At 38.9% G+C, this 24,277-nt stretch overlaps 1 protein-coding gene and 1 non-coding gene across 4 annotated transcripts in view; both read right to left on the bottom strand.

Annotated features, from left to right (window-relative positions):
• Positions 1-24,277, bottom strand: part of Fam120c (family with sequence similarity 120C) — a 113,286-nt gene that overhangs the window by 59,487 nt on the left and 29,522 nt on the right. For 2 of the 3 annotated variants that reach the window (XM_021187926.2, XM_021187927.2), the window contains exons 2-4: positions 20,200-20,446; positions 18,319-18,401; positions 8,679-8,807 (exon numbers count right to left, since the gene is read on the bottom strand). In XM_021187926.2, coding sequence (XP_021043585.1) covers positions 8,679-8,807; positions 18,319-18,401; positions 20,200-20,446 — 459 coding nt within the window. Of the gene's footprint in view, positions 1-2,924; positions 3,030-8,678; positions 8,808-18,318; positions 18,402-20,199; positions 20,447-24,277 lie in introns of those variants that run through there. The other variant, XM_021187928.2, reaches the window with a different exon arrangement.
• Positions 16,663-16,827, bottom strand: LOC115063196. The gene has a single exon (XR_003843083.1). It is a non-coding gene; the product is annotated as a U1 spliceosomal RNA (small nuclear RNA).

Here is a 24,277-nt window from a genome sequence, read left to right as displayed (position 1 = left end):
CCTTGGTCTTGCAAACTTTATATGACCCAGCACAGGGGAAGGCCAGGGCCAAGAAGTGGGAGTGGGTGGGTAGGGGAGCAGGGGCAGGGGCAGGGGGAGGGTATAGGGAACTTTTGGGATAGCATTTGAAATGTAAATAAAGAAAATATCTAATAAAAAAAGATTTTTTTCTAGCAGCTTTTCTGATGTTGGTCAGAAAATCCAAGAAATTTTTCTATCAGCTTTTTTGACTTTGGTTGGAAAACCCATGAGCTATCTAGAGAGCTTTCAGCATTTTTTCTGGCAGGAGAGAGCTGTCTGGTGCGGAGAGCTACTTGAACAGAAATCTATCTTGAGCAGACTACACAATCAACCACTATCTAGAGAGAGATGTCTAGGGAGCCATCTTGAGCAGAATACAAAGCCCATGATTGACTTTGAGTTGTTTCTTTTGAGGCTCTCAAATACCCCTTCCTTAGAACCCCTCTCCAAGTCAAGGCTGGTTCTCGGCAGACTTCCTGAATAGGACACAATTTGCCCAAGAATTAATGCCAACAACTGACACATAGGACTTCATAAAACTAAAATGATTCTGCATGGCCACCCCCCCCCCAAAAAAAATAACAATCACATGAGAAGGAAGCCCACAGAAGGGAAAAGAATCTTTGTCAGATATATATCTGACAGAGGATTAATAGCCAGAATAATAGCTAAAACTAAATCTACCATACGAACATATACTACTCAGCCATGTTTACCGATGCTCTATTCATAATAGCTAGGAAATTGAAACAACTTAATGTTTCCTAATATCCTTCAACTGACAAATAGGTAATGAAAATGTAGGACACTATACAACTTTGTATGTAAGTGGGTGAAACTAGAAAAAAATCATATTGAGTGATATAACCCAGACCCAGAAACAGTGGGGAGGTGGGAAAAATAACAATAACAGCAATAGCCTCTGAAAAGTTCATAAGGAATCATACCATTAGTGGTCTATTTGAAAATACCTATAATGCATCTCTCTCTCTCTCTCTCTCTCTCTCTCTCTCTCTCTCTCTCTCTCTGTGTGTGTGTGTGTGTGTGTGTATACCCATATATCCATATAGAAAATTTCAAATCTGGGTTGAAAATGTTCCCCTCCAGAGCTATAGACTAATAAAACCCTCAATATTAGACATGAGAAATCCTCTTTTGGGTTGTTTGTCAGAGTTTTAAGAGACTCCCAAAATAGAAGCTTTTGCTATTGCTCTTGATTCTGCACCATAGGTGAAATATAAGTCCTTACTCCTAAAGACACCATGTGTTTCTAGCATGGTCCAGAGGATAGAGGCTGCAACTGTCCAGAAAGCCTCCTCCCTAAGAACTAGATTCCATGGTACCAGAAGACAGTATGCAGGCTTCCTAAGGAGGGAAGCAACCAACAGTTTTACCTAGCTCTGACACTTATAAACTGCAACAGTAACTCTAGGGGAGCAATGATGGCATGCATACTCTGACAGTAACCAAAAGCTTTCTAACTGGACTTGAGGGAAATCATGCTAGTGAAGCTATGGATCTTAGAGGAGACCCTACAACCACCATTTTATTGAACCAGTGTAATTAAATATTTATCCTTACATCCACAGGTAAGTGTAGTCCTTACCCTTCATCAATGAAACTTCTCTTTGCAGCAGACTGAGACCATTTCAGGAACCATAATCAATTAAAAATGCAGAGGTGTGGAACCTAGTCCTACCAGATAAAGCTATAACACAACTCCTTTACCTAAAGTTTAAGAAACATGGAAGAAGGAGTGGAAGACTGTATTAGCTAGAGGACAAAGAAGTTTTCTGTGAGATTATATCTTCTAGAAATGACATGGACATCCATGAAGTCTCACTAACATTGTTAACTAAGCAAACGTGACCTGAGCAAGGACTATACCAATAGACATGCTAAGCTAACACGCAAGAGGGAAACTCAGAAGTCTCGACCTTAGACAGAGAACTAGAGGTAATTGAAGGATTCTGAGAGCAGGGAAGACCAATACCAATTGATCAGCCCTGAATAAAATAAATTATAATTTAAAAAGAAAGAAAGGAAACAGCCATAGGAATCTATTGAATAATACCAAAAGATCTAAAATGGTGGGGCTTTGTTTTGCTTTGTTCCCATCCCCCATGGGTTAGTAAGGAAGGAGGTAGGCTGTGGAGCTAACAGGGTTGGTAAAATACTTGCCGAGCATGCATATGGGCCTGAGTTTGGTAGCTAGCACCCATGGCAGAAAGCAAGACATTATGGTGCATGCTTGTAGTCCCAGCACTGGGTAGGGGGAGAAATAAGGATTCCTGGGGCTCACTGGCCAGCCTTCCTAGCCTAATTGGCAAGGTGCAGATCCCAGTAAGACACTTTGTCTCAAAAAAAGGTGGACTACTCTTGAAGATTGACACCCACAGTTGACCTCTGGCATCCATATGTATACAAGCACACATATTTGGTACCTTTGAGGTCAAGGAAGTAAAGAACAAAAGTAAGAAACAAAAAATCTACTTGAAGAAACAAAAACCTTTCCAAATTTAGTAAAAGACAAAGTTAGAGATTCAAGAAGCTGAGCAAAATCTAGACATAATAAATTCAAAGAAATCCACACCAGAAACATTACTGGAAAATTCTAGGAAACAAAGAACTAACTTGACACTAAATCTATACAATCCTTTTTAAAAACTACATTAAGCATGTTCATGTGTCTATGTCACTTTACACATGTGGAGATCAGAGGACAGCCTTCAAAAATGGGTTCTTTCCTACAATGTGGGTCTCAGGGAATAAACTCAAGTTATGGGATTGGCAGCAACTACCTTTGCTTGCTGGGCTACCTCACCGTCTCTGTAGAGGAAGGAACACTTGCTGAATTAGTTACTTTTCTCAATACTATAACAAATACCTGACAAAAGCAACTTGACAAGAAATAAGGGAGGATTTATTTCATCTCAGAGTTTGAGAATGTAGTTCTTCATGGCAGGATGGCGTAGTAGCAGGAACATGAGGGGGTTGTCACATTGCATCTACATTCGGGGAACAAAGAGAGATTAATTATAGTATGAGCTTACCTTATCCTTTTCACTCATTCTAAGGCCCCAGTCCATAAGAATGGTGCACTCATACTCAGGGTGAGTGCTCTAGTCAAGTTGGGGCAAGTGAAATAGCTGGGATCATGGTACTTGGTTCACCATACCTGATGCCCTGAGTTTGAATCCACATGATATAAGAAAAGAATCAACTCCTGGGAGTTGTCTATGACCTTTACATGAATGCCATGCTGCACCACGCATAAGTACATGTTTTGTTTTGTTTTTTTAAAAAACTTAGTTGGGCAGTGGTGGCACCCAACTTTAATTCCAACGTTCAGGAGGCACAGGTAGTTGCATCTTTGAGTTCATGGCCAGCCTGGTCTATATATAGCAAGTTCCAGGACAACCAGAGTTTCATGGTTAGACAGTGTTTCAACAACCAACCAGCTAAACAAACACCAAAAATCCAGTCAAGCTGACAATGAAGATTAGCTACAAGCCTTGCCAGCTCATTTTTGAGTCTTTATTTTATCTTGTAAAAAAAAAAAATAAAAGTTCGACACAGCACAAAAAACTACAACTGTTGTTCATGAGACAAAATACAAACATACTCTGTGAAATACCAATAATTCGATTGTAGAAACATAAAATATTTCAGAGAGGTTTGATATAAAATACATTCATCCTAAATAATGACTTAAAAGAAGGTAAAAAACATGATTCTATTGTAGATGTGTAAAATACATTTGTATGACTGACTAGAGAGATGACTTGGTAAACAAAATGTGTTTCCTATCCAAGTATAAGTTCAACTCCTTAGCATCCACATAGAGGTGTATATGGAGGCATACATTTGCAATTCCAGTGCTGAGGAAACAGATAGGTGGATTCCTGGAGCTCACTGGCTAGCCAGCCTAGTCAAATGGGTAAGCTCTAGATTAAGCGAAGGACCCTGTCTCACAAAATAAGATAGAGGGGCTGTAGAAATGGCTCAGTGGTTAATAGTTAACTGCTATAGGTTGGAGATAATGGCTTAGGGGTTAACAGAAATGACTGCTCGTTCAGAGAACCCGAGTTCAGTTCCCAACACCCACACTGAGCCTCTTACAATTGCCTCTAATTTCCATATCCAGGAGATCCAATGACTCTTGTCTCCAAAGGCAACTGTACTTGTGTGTGTATATGCCCACATGCACACAGACATGTAATTAAAACAAATTTCTTCAAAACTAGCACAGCCAGGCGTGGTGGTGCACACCTTTAATCCCAGCAGTCAGGAGGCACAGGCAGGCAGATTTCTGAGTTTGAGGCCAGCCTGGTCTACAAAGTGAGTTCCAGGACAGCCAGGGCTATATAGAGCAACCCTGTCTCAAAACCAAACCAAAACAAAACAACAACAACAACAAAAAAAACCCTAGCACATATTGCTCTCCCAGAGGGTCCAGTTCCAGGGGATCCAGGGCATCTGTCCTTTTAGGACACCTACTCATGTGTGCACACTCATACCCATATATAATTAAAATAAAATAAATCTTAAAATTGACCTCTGGCCTCCATATGCATGTACAAAACTGTCCAAGTGCACAGTCACAAATGCAGGCATGCACACACACACACACACACAAACACACACAGAATGTACTATATTGTAGTTATAATAATGAATCATCTTACCAAACTAAGACTAGAAGAACCCATATGTGTCATACATTAGTATGTCTACAAAACCAACTGCTCTTATCGTATTTAATAATGACTGAATAATTTCTCTAAAGAACTGGAATAAGAAAAAGAATTCTAGTATTGGCAGTCCTAGAAATCCTAAACAGCACAATGACTCAGGTTTAGGAGGGAAGTCCACAAATTGGAAAAGAAAAATAAAGCATCTCCATTCAGAAACATGGCCACCTACACCAAAATGCCAGAAAGTCTACCAAAAACTCTTAGAACTAATAACTTAGCACAGAAAGGTCCATGTCAAAACTCAGCACAAAGAAATCAATCTTATTTCTATGAGTAATTATAAATAATAATGAACAAAATAGTAGTCTTTACAAGAAATAGTAAATAGTACCTGAAATAGTAAAAAACCATATACAGAGCCTGAGAGCATAACACTGTGTATTGTGGAATACTTGTCTAACATGCCCAAGGCTATGAGGTTAATATCTAGTACCATAAGGAAAAGCATAAAGATAAAACAAAATTAAAAAAATATGCAGGGGTTGTATGTTAAAACTCTAAGACATTAAAGAGATTTTTTTAAAAAATTAAAGAGGGCATAAATAAAATGGATTTAGCGTATTACTGAAATCAAATATTCACAACTGAGCTCAACTACTTGGAAAACTTATTGACAGAAAGATTACAAGTTCTAGACCTGACTAAGCCACAAATTTCGTTAAAGGCAATATTGTGAGATCTTATTTAAAAAGAAAAAAAGTAAATAAAAAAAGGCTAGGGATAGAACCCTATGATGTATGTCTGGCACTACATGTATGCAGCCCTAGTATCAGTAGTATTTGCGGGAAAGATTTCTTCTGCATATTTAACACAATTCCAACTAAAATCCAAGCAAGAATTTATATATATTCATTCATTCATGCATGCATGCATGCATTCTTTCTTTCTCTCTCTCTCTCCTTCCTACCTTCCATCCTTCCTTCATTTATTTATTTTAATAGATAAAAACAAGACTATTCTAAAATTTACATAGAAAGGCTAAAGAGCTTACAAATACAAATCGAAGAGATTTTCAGGGACTAGAGAGATAGCTTAGTGGTTAAGAGCACTGACTGCTCTTCGAGAGGTCCTAAGTTCAATTCCCAGCAACCACACGTTGGTTCACAAACATCTGTAATGGGATCTGATACCCTCTTCTGGTGTGTCTGAAGATAGCTATGGTGTACTCCCATACATATAATAAATAAACTCTTTTTTAAAAAGAATGAAATTAGGAGAATAACTACTCAGCTTCAAGACTTAATATTGAAGTATTAGTAATTAAGTTGATGCACTTCTGATAAAAATGTACATATATATTAATCAAAAAGTACAGAAATATACTGATATAAATATAGTCAACTGATTTTTTTTATATAAAAGCACAAAGGCAATTCAAGGGAGAAAAAATAGTCCTTTCTACCAACTATATTCAGACACTTGGATAACCACACACAAAACCAAAACACAAATGACCTCATATTTTATACACAAATTAACTAAAGATATACATGTGAAATATACAATTATTTGACTTATTAAAAAGGAAGGCTGAAAAAAAGAAAGGCTGAAGAGTTAGTTCAATCAATAAGGTTCTTGCCTTGTAAGCACGAGGACCTCAGTTTGATCCCTAGAACCAACGTAAAATGTTGGATAAATGGATGGTAAGTGCAAGGAAAACAAGTTCATTGTGCATAACGGAACATGCCTGCAATCTTAGCACTCAGGAGGCAGAGACAAGGAGATCAGTGCAAGTTTATGGACAGTGTGGTCTATATAGCAAGTTTAAGGAAAGCCAGAGCTACCTAGTGAGTCTCAGAAAACAAACAAAAGTTCACTATGAGCCATTTATAAATACAAATTAAAACTATGATTAACACTGTGGGTATAGCTGAATGGTAGAGTACTTGCCTGGAAGAACAAGGTACTTTATAAATAAATCAGGACTAGCAAGAAAATGTTTGCCACCAAGCCTGACCATGTGAGTTGGATGTCAAGTGGTAAAGGAGAGGACAGACCCTTGCAGGCTGTCTTCTGACATCCACATAAGCACACTCTACACACACACACACACACACACACGCACACGCACACATGTGTGCACTTGCATGCACAGAAATTTTATTTAAAATATTGTCCATGCATGGGTAAGGAAAGAGACAGCTACTATGAAAAATGGTTTGGCATTGTTATACATTTAAATATACACTTTCCATATTTTCTAGAAATCTTAATTCTAGATATTTATACTATGAAAACCAAATGCTATATTCATATAAAAACTTGTATGCAAGTGTTTACAGCAGCTCTATAGCAACCTAAATTTATATCCAATATAAATATTCTTTAAGGCATGTGTGGATGAATGAGCTGTTCATACATCCATAAAATTGAATTACACACACACACACACACACACACACACACACACACACACCACAAAACATCCAGTTACTTGAAAATTCCCTTTTTTCATTAAGAGTTTTCCTTTCATATGTGTGTGTATATGCCATATACATGGAAGAAAGTGTCAGATCCCCTGGAGCTAGAGGTATAAGCAGCTATGAGCTTCCCACATGGATGCTGTCAAGGAATTCCAGTCCTCTGCACAAACAGTACATTCTATTAACCACTGAGTCGTCTCTATAGCCCAACTTGAAAGAATCATAAAAGTATTATGTCGAATGACAAAAGACATTCTCAAACTATTATACTTTATGATTCCACCCATGTAATACTATCTAGAAGACACAACTATAGTTACAGAGAATGACCAGGTATTAGGAATGGGTTTCAGCAGTATTACAAAGAAAACAGCCTGAGAATCAGGGGGAGTGGGATACTGCGACTTTTCTGAAAAGTTCTAATTTTAATGATGATTACATAAATCAATAATTCAAAATTTCATAGATCTGTACACACACAAAAATCAAACTGACTAATGTTAATTTTAAAACACTGTAAGTTTAGAAATGAATTGCACATATAAATAAAATTGCTAAAAATAAAACTACTTACTTTTGTAACTTTTACTTTATAACATAAAATCCTAGTTGGGGGCCTTTCTTCCAATATTAACAATTATTTTTATTCTTATTTTATGGGGACTCATTTTAAATAGTCTTTTTTTATTATCCACTTTATTTTACAGCAAGACATCCTTTATATTAAAATATACATTAAGAACAATGAAATGGCTCAGTGGGCAAAGGCACTTGCCACCAATTCCCAGAACCTACATGGTACAGCCCCAAAGTTGTCCCCTAGCCACCACATGTGTACTGTGCCTTACATACAATAATAAACAAAAATTTAAAAATATGTAAACATCAAGATTAGTTGAAGGTGTAGTTTAGTTGTATTCTACAGCATGGGTTTGATCCTTAGCATATAGTGCTGAGAGAAGTCATATAGTGGCATTACCTAGAATATTACCTAGAATTACCTAGGGAATGAGATTTTAGGCAGGTTATTTATTTTCTAATTTTCAGAATATGTTTGTAATACATTAATCATCAGTAGGAAGAAAACAAGAACAAAGGACTCTTTCTATTCAGTTCTTAAAACATTTTTAAAGGAAATTTTAGAATTTCAGCCTGTAAGTAGGGGAAATCAAGAAGGAAGGAACTGGTAACCAGAGAATAGAACAGAGGTCTTGGTACTGTGGCAAGCAAATGTAAGAAAGCTGGCAAAGGCCAGCAAGATGGGCCAGCAAGTAAAGACACTTGCCAATAAGCCTGACAACATGAGTTTGATTCCCATAAGCCACATGGTGGAAGGAGACAACCAACTCCAACAGGTTGTCCTCTGACCTCCACACATAGGAGAAAGCATGCATCTGCAAACATGTGCACCCAAAATAATTTTTTAATTAAAACTAAAGAAAGCTGGTGATTCTTGGGAAGGGGAAGATGAACTCACCTGAGATTGTTTGAAAACATCCTTGCCAACCACATCCAGGTTTGAGGGGTCTTTGATGGAACTAACGTACTCAGAAACAGCCTTGATCACAACATCACAAGGAGGAAGAACCAGCTGATGAGCTCGGACCTAGGAAAGGCAAGATCAGTAAGGGATACCAATGTCAATGTTGAATCACTAAGGGAAATTCCAAAAATCAATGATACCTTGGTATGGTCTACCAGAGTCTCCAGAAAATAAAAGAGAAAAGAACTAGATAACAATTATTGGAAGAGGTGGTTGATACCCAAACATTTCCAGCTTAAATAACAAAACAGCAAACTTTACAAAGCAGGAAAATCCAGCTTATGTCCAGATGGATTGGCTAGATTTGGGGGGCTACCTGTTCTCAGTGAGAGGGAACACCAACAGTAGCTGGGCACAAATCAGAAAAGCTTAGACAGTCTGCAGTTGTCTCCATACCAGACATTTTAATGTATTTTATTACATTTATTTATTTGTTTGTATGCGTTGTGCTACAATACACATGTGGAGGTCAGAGGACAACGAATAGGAATCAGTTCTCTCCTTCCACCATGTGGGTCCCAGGGATTAAACTCAGGTTGTAGGTTTGGTTGTACGCATCTCTACCCATCAAGCCATCTTGATCACTCCTTAACAGATATTTTAAACAGCAGAAAAACAGGGAAGATCCTACACAGCAACAGGAATGATGGAAGAAGATGCTGGCAAAACTGTTCTCATTGCTGGCTGGCTGGTACTCAGAATTCACTGGAGCAGTAGTGAGATGTCATGCGGGCTAGGTAGGTACGCTGTGCAAGACACACTCTTGGGGAAACTCAGAAAGAGTTGCAGGGACTATATACTGAAGTCTAACCAGAAAAGAAAGAAAGAAAGAAAGAAAGAAAGAAAGAAAGAAAGAAAGAAAGAAAGAAAGAAAGAAAGAAAGAAAGAAAGAAAGAAAGAAAGAAGTATAGCCAGGAGAATACTGCTAGAGTGGAGTAAAGGAACTTTAAATGGAAACTACAGTATTAAGTGAGTAGAAAACTTCCTGGGAGCCAGAATTTGCAGAGGAACTTCACATCAGCTCAAAGTAGTACTCTAGACAACTAGAAGGACTGTATAGGGGTGAAGCTGCCATTTATAATCAGCCTATTATGGAACACCCAGATGTGTAAGTGACAGCTAAGAATCCATCTTTGAAGTCCTGCACCTGAACTGGAACCCCATGTGTAAGATAGCTTCCCAAAGAAAGACCTGGAAACAAAATCACAGCTACCTAGGACATGGTTGGCATCTGCCACCTGACATCTCAAGAAAATTCTCAAAGCAAGCCAGTCTTCTGGGACTCTGGAAATGAATACCCAGGCACTCCAAATCAAACCAGCAATTAAGTTGTTTAGTATTTCTTCACTTTGTGAAGAACTCTTCCCTTCACATTTATTCCTCATTTACTCAATACCAAGTGTCAATTTAGCAAGCAGATTGGGTCCTGCTCTATTCTTCCCACATCTGTCCTATTCCTTTCTCCTTACAACTCCCTAATAGCATAGGCTTGCCTGGTATGCAGGGGGTCTCTGTCTTCTGAGAAGTGGGACTGTTCTATGTTACCTAATCTCATGTCTTTACCTTTCAGTCTACTGTTAGTGAAAACTGTCTCATATCCTCCACTTTTGGTTGCTGCCATTCTCCTTCCTATTCATGTTCGTTCCTTTCTATTAATCCAATACTACTATATATACTATATATACTGTGCTTTCTCCTCAGAACACAATAGCTAATATATTCGCACACACATACTAACAGTGCCTCTTCTAAAAACGATCAATGTTTAAGTGGTGATGGTTTTGTATTTCACTACTACTGCACAGTATCCTAATGGGCCTAAGCCTGGATAGTGACTACTGCTAGTGACAGCATTGTACTCTTGGGGAATATTGGAGATCAAGTCTGGTGCTCTGAGCACAAGTGTAAGACAGGAAAATGATACCTCAACCCATCAAAAACGATCTGCTCTTGAACACTGAAAACATTTGCATATAAAAACATAAGAAACAGGAAAATTCAATGTTGCATGTCTCCTCTCAGTAATGTCCCCTATAAGAGTGACTTAAAATTCCAAAGAATTCAAGAGAATAATTATAAATATATTTCAGAGAAATCAAGGAGGATACAAGATTCCATCTGAATTCTGAAAGGGGTAAAAACAGCTGAATGTAAAAAGGAAGTCAATACAAAATACTGAAAGGGAATTCAATACTGCTACAGAAAGACCAAAGAAACCCCAAACTGAATTACTGGAAATTAAAAATTCAGTAAATCCAATTAAAAGCTCAGTGTCAAGCCCCACCAACAGAATTAATCCTGAGGAAGACACACTATCAGGGCTTAAGGACAAAGGAAAGTAGCAACACTCAACCGATGACAAAGATAATTTAAAACAACAGAACATGCAAGATGGACAGTACGGTATGAAAAAAAGCAACAAATTGATAAGCCATGTGACACTGAAAGCCCCCTACCGAGGGCTGGAGAGATGGCTCAGCAGTTAAGAATATTTGTTTCTCATGCAGAATACTTAAGTTACACCCTAAGCATCACAGTTGTGACTCACAACCGCTTTTGACTCTTGTTCCAGATGATCCAATGTACTCTTCTGGACTCTTCGGGTACCAGGTACACACATGGCATACACATATACATGTAAGCACACATACATATGCATAAAAATAATAAAATAAAGCATAAGAAATTAAAAACAACTACCCATTCTCCTGCAAGCAGCTCTAAGTAAGCACAATGGGACACACAAAAAAAAAGACAATTAGTAGATATGTCTGAAAAAAAGAAGTGTCCCATCAGGGGACAGAAAAGGGATGAGGAAGAGTGATAGGGGATGAAAAGGACTAGATTCATTACCTTTTTAAAAAAAGATTTATTTATTTATTAGATGTAAGTACAACTGTAGCTGTCTTCAGACACCCTAGAAGAGGGAGTCAGATCCCATTACAGATGGTTGTGAGCCACCATGTGATTGCTGGGACTTGAACTCAGGGCCTTCGGAAGAGCAGTCGGTGCTCTTAACCGCTGAGCCATCTCTCCAGTCCTAGATTCATTACTTAATGAATGAAAAACTCTAAAACAATTTAGAGATTATTGTATGAAATCACACAACACTCCATTGATATGTAGAAATTCATGTTCTCATGGATCAGTCAATAATAAAATTAATAATGAGGGACTAGAGAGATGGCTTAGTGGTTACAAGCACTTGCTACTCTTCTAGAAGACTAGAATTTAGTTCTTAGCACCCGTGTCAGGTAGCTCACAACCATCTGTAACTCCAGCTCCAAGGGATTAAATGCTTCTGGCCTCTGTGGGAACCTGAATTCAAACGCACCTGTACTCACGTAAATACATCCATATGCGCGCATGTACAACACACACACATGATACATTGTTAAAGATCATAAAAACTTCAACAATAAATAAACTTTTTAGATTTATTTAATGTGCATGAATGCTTTGTCAGCACATATAGAGGCCAGTATAGGGCATTAGATTCCCTGTATCTGGAGTTAGAAAAGGTTATGGACCATCATGTGAGTGTTGGGAACCAAACCTGGCTCCTCTTCAAGAACAACAAGTACTCTTTTTTTTTAAATGTGTAGCCCAGGCTGGTCTCAAACTCGTGATCCTCCTGTCTCTGCCTCCTTCAGCAAGTCCTTCCGGCGTGTGCCACCACAACCGGCAACAACAAGTACTCTTAATCACTGAACCATCTCTCTAGCTCCAAACAAATATATTTAATAGTGAGAAAATAGCAATTCTGGGGCCTCGGGAGATGGCTTAGTAGGTAAGAGCTATTGTTGCACAACAGGAGGACTTGAGTTTGAATCTTTATTTTTTAAAGATTTATTTATTTAGTTAATGTGAGTACACTGTTGCTGTCTTCAGACACACCAGAAGAGGGCATCTGATCCCATTACAGATGGTTGTGAGCCACCATGTGGTTGATGGGAATTGAACTCAGGATGTCTGGAAGAGCAGTCAGTGCTCTTAACCGCTAAGCCATCTTGCCAGCCCTTGAGTGTGAATCTTGGGACCCACATAAAAAGCTGAGTATGGTCACACGTGTTTGTTACCCCAGTGCAGGGGGTGTGTGTAGATAAGAGCATTGCTAGGGCTTAATAACTGCAAAGCACATTCAATGATAGACCCTCTATCTTAAGAGAATAAGGTGCTAAGTTATATGGCATGACATTTGATATTCTCACCTGGTCTCTGGGCTTGCACCCACATACATGTGCCATATATGGATGTACTATACACACATTCACACTAACAGAATTTTTAAATAAAAATAATTCTGCAATATAAGGAAGATCCTGATTTGAACTAACTGCAAAAAGACCTCTTTGAAACAACCAGGAAAGTTGCAAAATGTATTAGATATTGAAATGATAACAGCCAGCAAGATGGCTTAGTGGATAAAGGCATTTATAGCCAATCCTAATGACCTGTACTAGATCCTCAGAACCTACACAGCAGAGGGAAAGAATGAATGCCTGCACACTGTCTTCTGACCACTACATAATCATCATGGCACACACACATACAAACACACACATACACTAAACAAATAAATGTAAAAAAGTTTTCTCCACATAAAAGATAGCACTAAGAAATTAGCATTATGTGCATGCATGCTCATATAATTTTTAAATAGTGGAAGCTAAAAAGGCCTCATTGAGAAAATGACATTTGTCAAACTTTTAGGAGTGAGGAAACAGTTATGTAAGCAACAGGGTAGTCCAAGTAGAGAGAATGTTAAGTATGAAGCATCTAAGGGGCTAGGAAGTGCTGGGTTTGGCAGGCCATGAAAAGTACTGAGTGACAGCAAGAATCATTATAGGATTTGAAATCAAAAAGTGACATGCTCTGAGTTCTTTCTTTAAAATAAAGTATATATTATCTATATAAAACAGTAGGTTTTGTTATGATATTTCTAAGTATAAATGTTATTAAATGTGATCATCTTTACCTCTTCATTACTCTCTCAGTTTCTCCATCTCAATCATCCCCTTATTGGTCCCAAATAGTCTAGTCCCTCTACCCTATCAGTTTTTTTCACACAGACAGAATAAGACAAAATAATGCTAAAGAACAATTTTTACAGCTGGGGATATAGTTCAGAGGTACAGTGATTTCCTAATACATCTAAAGCTCTGGGTTCAATCCCTAGTACTGTCAATTTTTTTTCAAAAACAAATTTGCATACATTGTGTGTGTATGTGTTTCTGTCAAATACATATTGGGTGTGTCTGTGTATGTTTCAGGAGGGAAGCCAGGTGCACAAGAATAGGCAGACCAGAGGTCACCCTCAGAAGTGGTTCATCTTGCTTCTTTAAGACAGAGTCACTCACTGGTACACTGGCCTCCTGACCTAGGGCAGGCTGGTTGGTCAAAAAGCCTCAGGAATCTGCCTTTCTCCAGCTTCTTGGTATTGGGATTATAAGCACAAGCCATCCTGCCTGGCTTTTTATACAGGGCTAGGACTAGAATTCAGGTCCTCATGCTTACCCAGAAAGCAGCTTACCAACTGAGCTCTCTCATCAGACCCAAGAACAAATTTTATTCTGCACTTTCTCAAAACACTAAAATCACATGTGGCATAGTAATTTTGTATACAACATAAATGATATAATTCCCCCCAAATGGTGATCTTAGTTTCATCTTCAAAGTTTCTATAAACTAATTGCTTATGGGCCCAAATATAACTAAATGGTAGAAGAAATGCAAATTAACTCTGCCCGACTAGTCAAGAAGGGCCAGACATCAGTCTTCTCTTCCCTAAGGAGCTACTTGTTCTATCTGATCTGCATCTTTTTTACTTACTCCATCAATGCAAATGGTACTATCCACTGGAGATATTCGCATATGTAATCTCCAAGATGATGCTTAATCAGCCAGCTAGGTATCACCTGATATGGACAACTTGACATGTAATATTAGCTGCCATCCTAGCTAAGAATGTTATAACCTTATATGGGCCATAACATGGCTACAGTAAAGATCATAAAATGGGTGATTATCCAAGATAATTCCAATAAGTCCTAGATGGGATCAGTGGCTCTTCTTAGGAGATACAGAGAAGAATTTTACATTCATAGAAAAGAATGTAGTATAAAAATGAAAGATACTTAGGTATACTCATAGCTATTGGAAATATCCTATCTCCTATTACCTTTCCCTCAAATATCATTGGGTTTACTGGTAACTCTGTTAAAGGCTATTTCAGCAAATCAGATCACAGAGGCAGGAGGATAGTAAACAGTTCAAGTATAGTCTGTCTGTCTGTCTGTCTGTCTCGCTCTCTCACTCTATTTCTCTCTCTTGTTCTCTTGTGTATGATGTGCTGGGGGTCGGGGGACTCAATATTGTTCTTCATCCACTTTGCATTCTGAGACAAGGGGTCTGATTAGGACCTGGGACTCACCAGTTAAGCTAGGCTGGCTGACCTGAGAGCCCCAGGAATCTGCCTGTCCTCACCTTCACAAGGCTAGGATTATAAGCATGTGCCACCATCCCTGGTTTTTTGTTTTGCCTTGTTTTTCATGTCTGGAGATCAAAGTCTCAACCTTATGTTTATTCAGGAGGTCCTTTATCAATGGAACCATCTTCCATGCCTACCCCCTAGATGATTCTTTACTATAAGAAGAAAAATAGTGAGCAGCCAAGAGTGAGTTTGGGGCTAGACAGGTGTTTAATTGGCAAATGAATGCTGTAAAAACACAAAACCTGGGCTCAGATCCCGAGTACTTATTTTTATAAGATAGATATGGCAGCATATACCTTTATCCCAGTGCTAGGAACACACACACACAATTTTTATTTTATTTATAAACCTGAATCATGCACAGCCATCCATAGTAACATGTGCTTATAACTTAGCACTCAGGAGGCAGAAGAGGGATTGATTTTCAGTTCTAGGCTAGTTGGCATCAGGCACTATCTCTAATTTAAAAAAAAAAAGATTGGAGCTAGAGCAATAACTCATGGAGAGATGGCTCAGAGTTTAAGAGCACTGGCTACTCTTCTAGAGGATCTAGGTCCAATCTCCAGCAACCACATGGAAGCTCAAAAACATACATAATTCCAGTTCCAAGGGATCCAATGCTACTTCTGGCTCCTGCAGGCACTATGCACGCATGCAGCACACAGAAAAACATGCAGACAAAACACCCATGCATATAAGATAAATTTCAGTTGAAAATATACAAATAAAAACGTTTTAAAGTATCATGCTTATACATCAAATATGAAACAACCAATGAAGAGAGAGAGAGAGAAAATGGAATGATGCCAGAGAAAGGAAAACTGCTGAACTGCTACCCTTAAGCTGGCAAGAGTGAATAGGACCTTTATAAATGGAAGAGCTTGCCTTAGATGGGACATGGACAGCTCATGGTCATTAGACACTAGCTTAACCCAGAAACACAGATTAAAATGTGGCAGGTGAAGAGGAAAGAAAATTCCCAGACATCCTTTCCCTGTCGCTTCCATTTGCTCAGTGAAATCATGCAAAGTGAGTGAGCCAATAAGGAGAATATATTTGAGGCTAAAGAAAAGAAAAAGTATAAAATAATTTTCTAGACATTGGAAAACAGGAGTTTAATATCATCACCAGATGACAAGTGCCAACTGGTGTCAGTTCTTCAGAGCAGCAAACATATTTTTTAATATTTGCTAAACAATTAACAAAAATGATCACTCATTTGATGTACATGTCTTTAGTCAGCTTAGTCAAATGATTAGCAACCGTATTTCTGCTTTGGTCAATTTTCTGATTCTGTTCTTTACCCATTATTTTCACTGTTGAGGTTATTAGTATTTTATTTTGCCAGTTTGTATGATTTCTTAAGTTATGGGTACTATCAGAACTAATTTTTATCTGCATATAAAATATAGTTTTAATTTATTTTAAGAGGAACTTATAAGCATAGTCTCACACTACCATGAATTATACAGTCAAGTTTCCCACATTTTGGGATATCACAGGAGTGAGCACATCCCAAGTGCAAGAGAAGAGCCTTGCCCTGTGAAAACCACCTTCTTGATTGTGGTATCTCCACTGCCAGGTAAGTATTGCATATAAAATATTTAAAATCTCCAAGTGAGGAAGCCTCAATCCCACTTGGGAGGGAGAAGAAAGCAATCACAAGTGGAGAAGGATGGAGGGACAGGGGAGGGGAACCTGATCTGGTATTGGGTGAGGGAAAAGGACCGAAGCCCTGAGGGCCAGCAGAAGGAATGGAAACAGGCAGCCTCAAGAGACAGGAGGTTGGGGAACCATCCAGAATGTACCAGAGACTTGGGAGGTGAGAGACTGTCAGGAATCAAAGGGAGGAACCTTAGATGAAATGGACAGTGTGAGAGGGAACTTATAGAGCCCACCTCCAGCAGGAAGACATCAATGAGGGAAAGGGGGCCATCCCACAGTCACAACTCTGACCCATAATTGTTCCTGTCTGAAAGAATTACAGGGATGGAAATGGAGAGGAGCCTGAGGAAAAGAAGGTCCAGTGACAGGCCCAACATGGGACCCAGCCCAAGGGGAGGTCCCAAGGCCTGACACTATTATTGAAGCTATGGAGCACTCACAAAAAGGAATCTATCATGACCGCACTCTGAAAGACCCAACAAGCAGCTGAAAGAGTCAAATGTAGATATTTGCACCCAATCAATGGACAGAAGCAGCTGAGTCCTGTTGTTGAATTAGGGAAGGCTGAAAGAAGCTGAGGAGAAGGGTGATCCTGTAGGAGGACCAGCAGTCTCAATTAATCTGGACCCCCGAGATCTCTCAAACACTGGACCACCAAACAGACGGCATACACCCGCTGATATGAGTCCCCCAACACACATACAGCAGAGGACTGCTGGGTCTGTGTTCATTCAGAGATGATGCACCTAACCCTCAAGAGACTGGAGGCCCCAGGGAGTTTAGAGGTCAGGTGGGGTGGGGGTGGGGATATCCACATGGAGACAGGTGCTGGGGAGGGGGTGTGTGATATGGAACAGTGGGAGGGTAGATGGGGAAGTGGAGGAATAAAATAGAGTATAAAAAATTAATTAATTAATTTAAAAAAGAAATATTTTAAATCTAATGGAAGAGGGCAACAATGAACATGCCAAACTGCATGGAGAAAATCCCATGAGGCCTCGATCCTACACAAAGAACTACAGGCAAATAATTCTAAGAACTGGGAATGAGAGAGGTGGCCCTCTCCAGGGAAAAGCATACCAATTGGTTGTCCAGTGCCAAATTGTCAGCCCTGGAAACATATATACAAGTAACATTTATGGACTGATCAGGTTATATACAGGAAAATACATGTACACGCAAATACATGTATACATGCAATGACAACTGACTTTTAAAGGGGGGGGGGACCATAAACTTGAAGGTGAGCGAGAAGGATTTATAGCAGGTTTCAGAGGGAGGAATGGGAAGGGTGAAGTGTTGTAATTAAAATGTCACCTCGGAAACAAACAAAAGAGTCTTCTATTCTACTTCATCAATGTTCAATCAAAACGCGATGTCTACTAATTGTACAGGGACAAAATAAGGCACATTTACCTTAAGTGATGCAAGAGGATGTTCTGGTCCCAAAAGGCTCCAGTGAAAAGCAGCCAAGTCTTCATCTGGTAGAATGTGGTTACCTATAAAATACATTTCATTTATTTACTATACAAATGTGTGCATAGATCTTTTAGGTCATAAAGGAGATCCTTCTGGGAGAGGAAGTAGCTGAACAGAACATGGGCCTGGGTTCTTTTTATTTTATTTTTGAGACAGGATCTCACTAAGTAGCCTCTGGCTAGCCTCAAACTCACTCTGTAGACCACTCTGGACACAAACTCACAGAGATCCACCTGCCTCTGATTCCCAAGTGCTGGGATAAAAGGCATGAATAATAATACCCAGTAGGCCTATATTCTTAATGTAATAATTATAGTAACTTTTTATGTGCGGATTTCCTAATCTGTATCCTGTGTGTTACATGTATCTCCTTTACAATGATCAAGCCTCACAGTTTTCTCCCTATTTTATAGACAAAGAAACTGAGATTCAAACAAGTTTAGTGATTTGGCCCAAGGTAGGTCTATACTAGCACAAAAAGTTAGGACTGTCTGACTCCCAAACACATGGTACTACCCATTACCATAAGTAATTGATAACTATTACATAGTTATACTGCCTTTACTTGTAATAATAAATTACTAGAAAATACAAGGCACTTTGCATATCTTACATCACTTCACCTCATGAATAACACTATGGGATAGTACCATTTCCATTTCTGAGATGACAAAACTAAATCCAGGGAAGCATGACTTCAATGATTTGCACAAAATCTATTTCTAAAACTTGGGCTGATTCAATTAGATTACCCAAAGTGATGTTCTTTGGGCTTTTAGGGCAGAGGTCACAAGGCTAGCCTATTTATGTTCTTGCTGTCAATACATGGAAAACCAATTCAAAATGTCATCAATTCTATAATTTACTTTGAAATTCATTTTTAACAGAAAGCCTGAAGGTTTGGTGTAATGATGCATGTCTGCAAGCCCAGAACTAGGAAGGTTAATGCAAGAGGATCTTATGAATGAAGTCAGCCTAAGCAACGCAATGATGCCCTGCTCAAAAACAAGAAAAAAGAAAGAAAAAAAGGTAGGTGGGTGGATGGAATAACATGTGAGAGCAAGTGCTGTCTCGAGTTTTTCCTGAAAATGCAATCTTGAAGAATGTTGCTCAGAAAGTTTCCTAATAAATAACAGCAACAACAAAAAAACATAAAAACATAGTTCACATTATCTTCCTGGTCTAAATCCATATTTTTAGAAAGAAATGCTAACAGCCCAAGTGGAAAAGAAATGCTATCTAGAACCAGTGGAACATAAGAGTCTGCATCTAAGTTCCAGAATATAACAAAAGGGAAGTGTTATAAGAATTAAAATAATGTTCTGGAATATCACACAATAGTTTACGAGATGTTCTCATGCTCCTAGCTTATATTTTTATGTTCCTATTCTCATCACAAATCAATGTTTACAACATACTGAGTTTTTCAGTGGGTATCAAGTGCCTACTGCTTTTTATGGTGTGAGAACATTTTTTTTTTGGTTGTTGTTGTTTTTGAGACAGTCTTTCTCATATAGCTCAGGCTGGCCTTCACTATGTGGCCAAGGGTGGTCTTAAACTCCTGATCCTTCTGTTGCTACCTGAGTGCTAGAATTATAGGCATGTTATACCACACCCACATATGCAGTTCTAGAATTGAACACAGGGCCACATGCATGATAAATATACACACTACCCACTGAGCTACATCCCAAACCAGCATGAGGACTCTAAAAAGGCAAACCCAGCATTGCCAAGCTAGATCCCTCCAGTTTGCTGATCTTATCAATGCAAGAAGAAACTTTACCAACCACTGGATCTCTGCTTTTGACTACCTACCAAGCAGTGCAGCAAATATGGGAAAATTCATTCGCTTCAAACCCAGCTGCTTGGCCACTTCCTGCATCAGGAACTGGTTGGTTGTAAGGTTCTTGCCATTCCAGCTCAGCTTCAGTGCATGGGAACTGTAGTAAGACGGAATATTGTAGAGCGCATACTCAGAGTCGTGAGCAAGAAGACCATGAAAGCCATTCTCCCTGAAAAAAGCCACCACTTCCAAATGGTGGTCTTCAAGGCTCTGAAAGACCTAGGAGAGGCAAAAAAAAAGAGAGAATCTGTCATGACACAGAAATTGATCTATATATAATTGGAAATCAGGAAGGTTAGCACCTAATTTATAAAGATAAAACTTAAGATTATCTGTGGCCAAAGAGAACAAAACAAGCTTAGAACATGATTATGCCTGTACATGTGGTTACTAACTGTTCAACCCTGAAGTCATGAAATCAATACACTATACATTACTTAAGTGTTTATTTGAAACCATAACAGAGATTTTCATAAGAAAAACACTAAAATCATTTATTTCTCTGTAGCTATGATCTGTGCACATTCTACCTTTATAATCTTACCAGAAAAATCATGGCAAGGAATATATGAATGAAGGTACTCAGAGGTGGAAATGGAAATCTTAGTTCATCTATCAATTTTTAAAACTATTTATTTTACGTGTATGCTGAATGTGTATATACCAGTTCATGGAGGTGCCCATGAAAGTCAGCAGTCACTGGATGCCCTGGAACTAGAGTTACCAACAGTAGTTAACTGCTCAAAGTAGGTGAAAGAAACTGAACCCAGGTCCAACATACCACCACCTCCCTTTCACAGTTTTTGGTGTCCCCCCCACCCCATCTTTTAGGAAGAAGAAGATACTTCCAAAGGGAAGTTTCTTACAGGGTTCCCCAGAGGGAACCCACAGAGGTTATTTCTAGTCAACAAGGTTCAAAAACCTTACCCCATTTTTAAAAGAGAAAAGCTAAGTTGTAAAAGGTTGGCTAACCTCAAAGTCCTATGAGTGACACAAGATACAACTTAAGCTGAACTAATTCCAGAATATGTACCACTGCTGCACCAAGCACCCTCCTAACAGCACTATATTTTTTATGGAGACAGAGATAGACTATTAAGTACCCTTGCTACACATGTTCTCTTTGGTGTATTTAAAGGAGCATAGCAAAGTCATTTGTATATTGCCCCATCAGACTAAGTTCTCTGACTACAGATACTTTATCTTGGCGTTTCTGGCTCTACCTGATCCATAGTAAGAACAAAGATCCACAGAAAGATCCATAGCAACAACAAAGCCCAAACTTTGTTTCTGCAATCTACATCTTGATGTTTTTGCACTCAATCGACCTATATGCTTGATATTGTAGTTGATGCTGATTTTTTTTTTTAAAGAATTATTTATGTATGTGTGTGAGAACACTGTAGCTTTACAGATGGTTGTGAGCCTTCATGTGGTTGTTGGAAATTGAATATTTAGGACCTCTGCTCACTCTGGTCAACCCTGCTCACTCCGGTCAGCCCTGCACACTCTGGTCAGCCCCGCTAGATCTGGTTGGCCAGCTCACTCCAGTCAATTCTGCTTACTCAGTCCTTGCTCTCTTTGATCCAAAGATTTACTTATTATTATATATAAGTACACTGTAGCTGACTTCAGACACACCAGAAGAGGATGTCAGATTTCAGTACTGGTGGTTGTGAGCCATCATGTGGTTGCTGGGATTTGAACTCAGGACCTTCAGAAGAGCAGTCAGTGCTCTTTACCTGCTGAACCATCTCGACAGCCAACTTTCCAACTTTTCCTTTTCTTCTTCTTCTTCTTCTTCTTCTTCTTCTTCTTCTTCTTCTTCTTCTTCTTCTTCTTCTTCTTCTTCTTCTTTTCTTCTTTTCTTCTTCTTCTNTTCTTCTTCTTCTTCTTCTTCTTCTTCTTCTTCTTCTTCTTCTTCTTCTTCTTTTCTTCTTTTCTTCTTCTTCTTCTTCTTCTTCTTCTTCTTCTCCTCCTCCTCCTCCTCCTCCTCTTCCTCCTCCTCCTTCTTCCTCTTCCTCTAATTCTTCTCCTAATTCTAATTCTTCTAACTCTTCTTCTTCTCTCTTTTTTTTGAGACAGGGTTTCTCTGTGTAGAAACTCACTCTGTAGGTAAAGCTGGTCTCAAACTCAGAATTCTGCCTGCCTCTGCCTCCCAAGTGCTGGGATTAAAGGCATGCACTACCACTGCCCGGCGATGCTGATGTTTTGACACAGGGTCTTGCTATATAGTTCTGGCTGTCCTAGAACTCACTATGTAGATCAGGCTGGCCTTAACCTCATAGAAGATCTGCCTGCCTCTGCCTCCTGAGTCCTCATATAAAGGCATGCATCATCATGCCTAGCTCAAATGGTCTATCTTTCATGTAAGTTCTAAACTAACAATAATTTTCTACAGTCTGATGGGAGCTTCAATATGTTATACTTTTGATAGGATATAGAAATAATTTAATCACTGGTGACACTCATAGCACAGATGAGGTCACATAAGGGCAAAAGCACTAATAAGCAGAAAGTGAAGCAAGATTAGCAAAAAGTATAACATATTTATACATACAGACACAATTAACTCTAGATGTGCTAGACTAAGAGAACTGTTTTATGTTGTCCTCTTATGATAGTTCTTCCAGCATAACTATCATACAAGTTGCTAGCTCATCCATCAATCTTGTGCCAGGTGAGCACAAAATATGATCTAACCTCTTGCATCATCACAACCTGATTAGACAGGCATTATAAATTCAATCATATAGATGAGGAAATTCAGACTTAGAAGAGAGAGGTGTCATACTCAGAGCCAAAGATCTAGAAAACAGTAACCTGGGTTATACTGTCACTAATATCCTATGACACAACTTTCAGCCTGGTTGAAGCTGATTATACCATAGTGCAAGTGATTTCAACTCCAGAAAGCCAAGGACTTGTGATTATTGGGGGGAAGGACAGGGAGGAAATATATATTGCCAAGGCTGGTCTCAAGGTCATTGGCTCAAGTGATCTTCCTGTCTCTGTTTCCTGAGTAACTAGGGCTGTAGTTTCACATCATCTTACCAGGTGAATAATTACAGACTTTCTGTATGTATATGGTAGTATTGATTGAATGCAGAGCTTTGTGAATGACAGACCTTTAAAATTTTTTGAGACAGGGCCTTACTAGTTGTCCAAGTAGGCTTCAAAGGCATTCAAAGATATGGAAGTACTAATGATCTTTAATCTGGTGAATCCTTGAACTCTAGGAATATAAATGACAATTACTTAAGAGAATTAAAAACAAAACCAGAAACATTCAGCCCGGTGGTGGTGGTGGTGGTGGTGGTGGCAGAGGTGATAGCAGCGACAGCAGCAACAGCATTGGCATACACCTGTAATGACAGCACTCAGAAGGGAGGCAGAGACAGGTCAGCCTGGGCTACAAAGTGAGTTCCAAGATAGCCAGCACTATACAGAGAAACCCTGTCTCAAAAAAAGTGAACAAACAAATCAACGTCTCTTAATATCCTTCAACTCTGGTGTACTATAACAATTCCTATTATCCAAACACTTGTATTCTCAATATACTTTCCACCTTAAGAACTACTAAATTAATCCATTTACTCTCTTTACTTCATAGACAACTAAGATCTAGAGAGGATGCATGCTGAGACATGACTACCTACCTAACTTGCAAAAGAACCAGGATTACAACAAAAGACTCACACTTCCAAGCACAGGACATTTTCGCTATGTATTCTGGGGCAGAATAAAGGAAAATATCAGAATTTTAAAAAATCTCACAAGTCGTTCGCACAATGCCCCAAGACTCCATGCCAACCTGCTTCCAAGATAAATCTTGTACCCCTGAGCTTGGACACTTAGCTTCTCTGCCTAAAATACCTTAGTGCCTTTTTTTATTATTATTTTCTTTATTTACATTTCAAATGCTATCACAATTGTTCCTCTGTAGTACAGTATAAGGTCAGGCATGGTGATTCCACCAGAGGTTCTTTTACTGTTGATAATGGTTTTTGCTATCCTAGGTTTTTTATTATTCCAGATGAATTTGCCAAT

Source organism: Mus pahari, chromosome X (genome assembly GCF_900095145.1).
Source record: "Mus pahari chromosome X, PAHARI_EIJ_v1.1, whole genome shotgun sequence".
Lineage (NCBI taxonomy): Eukaryota > Metazoa > Chordata > Mammalia > Rodentia > Muridae > Mus > Mus pahari.
The sequence above is the reverse complement of the archived record's forward strand: the minus strand, read 5'-3'. Positions and strand labels throughout refer to the sequence as shown.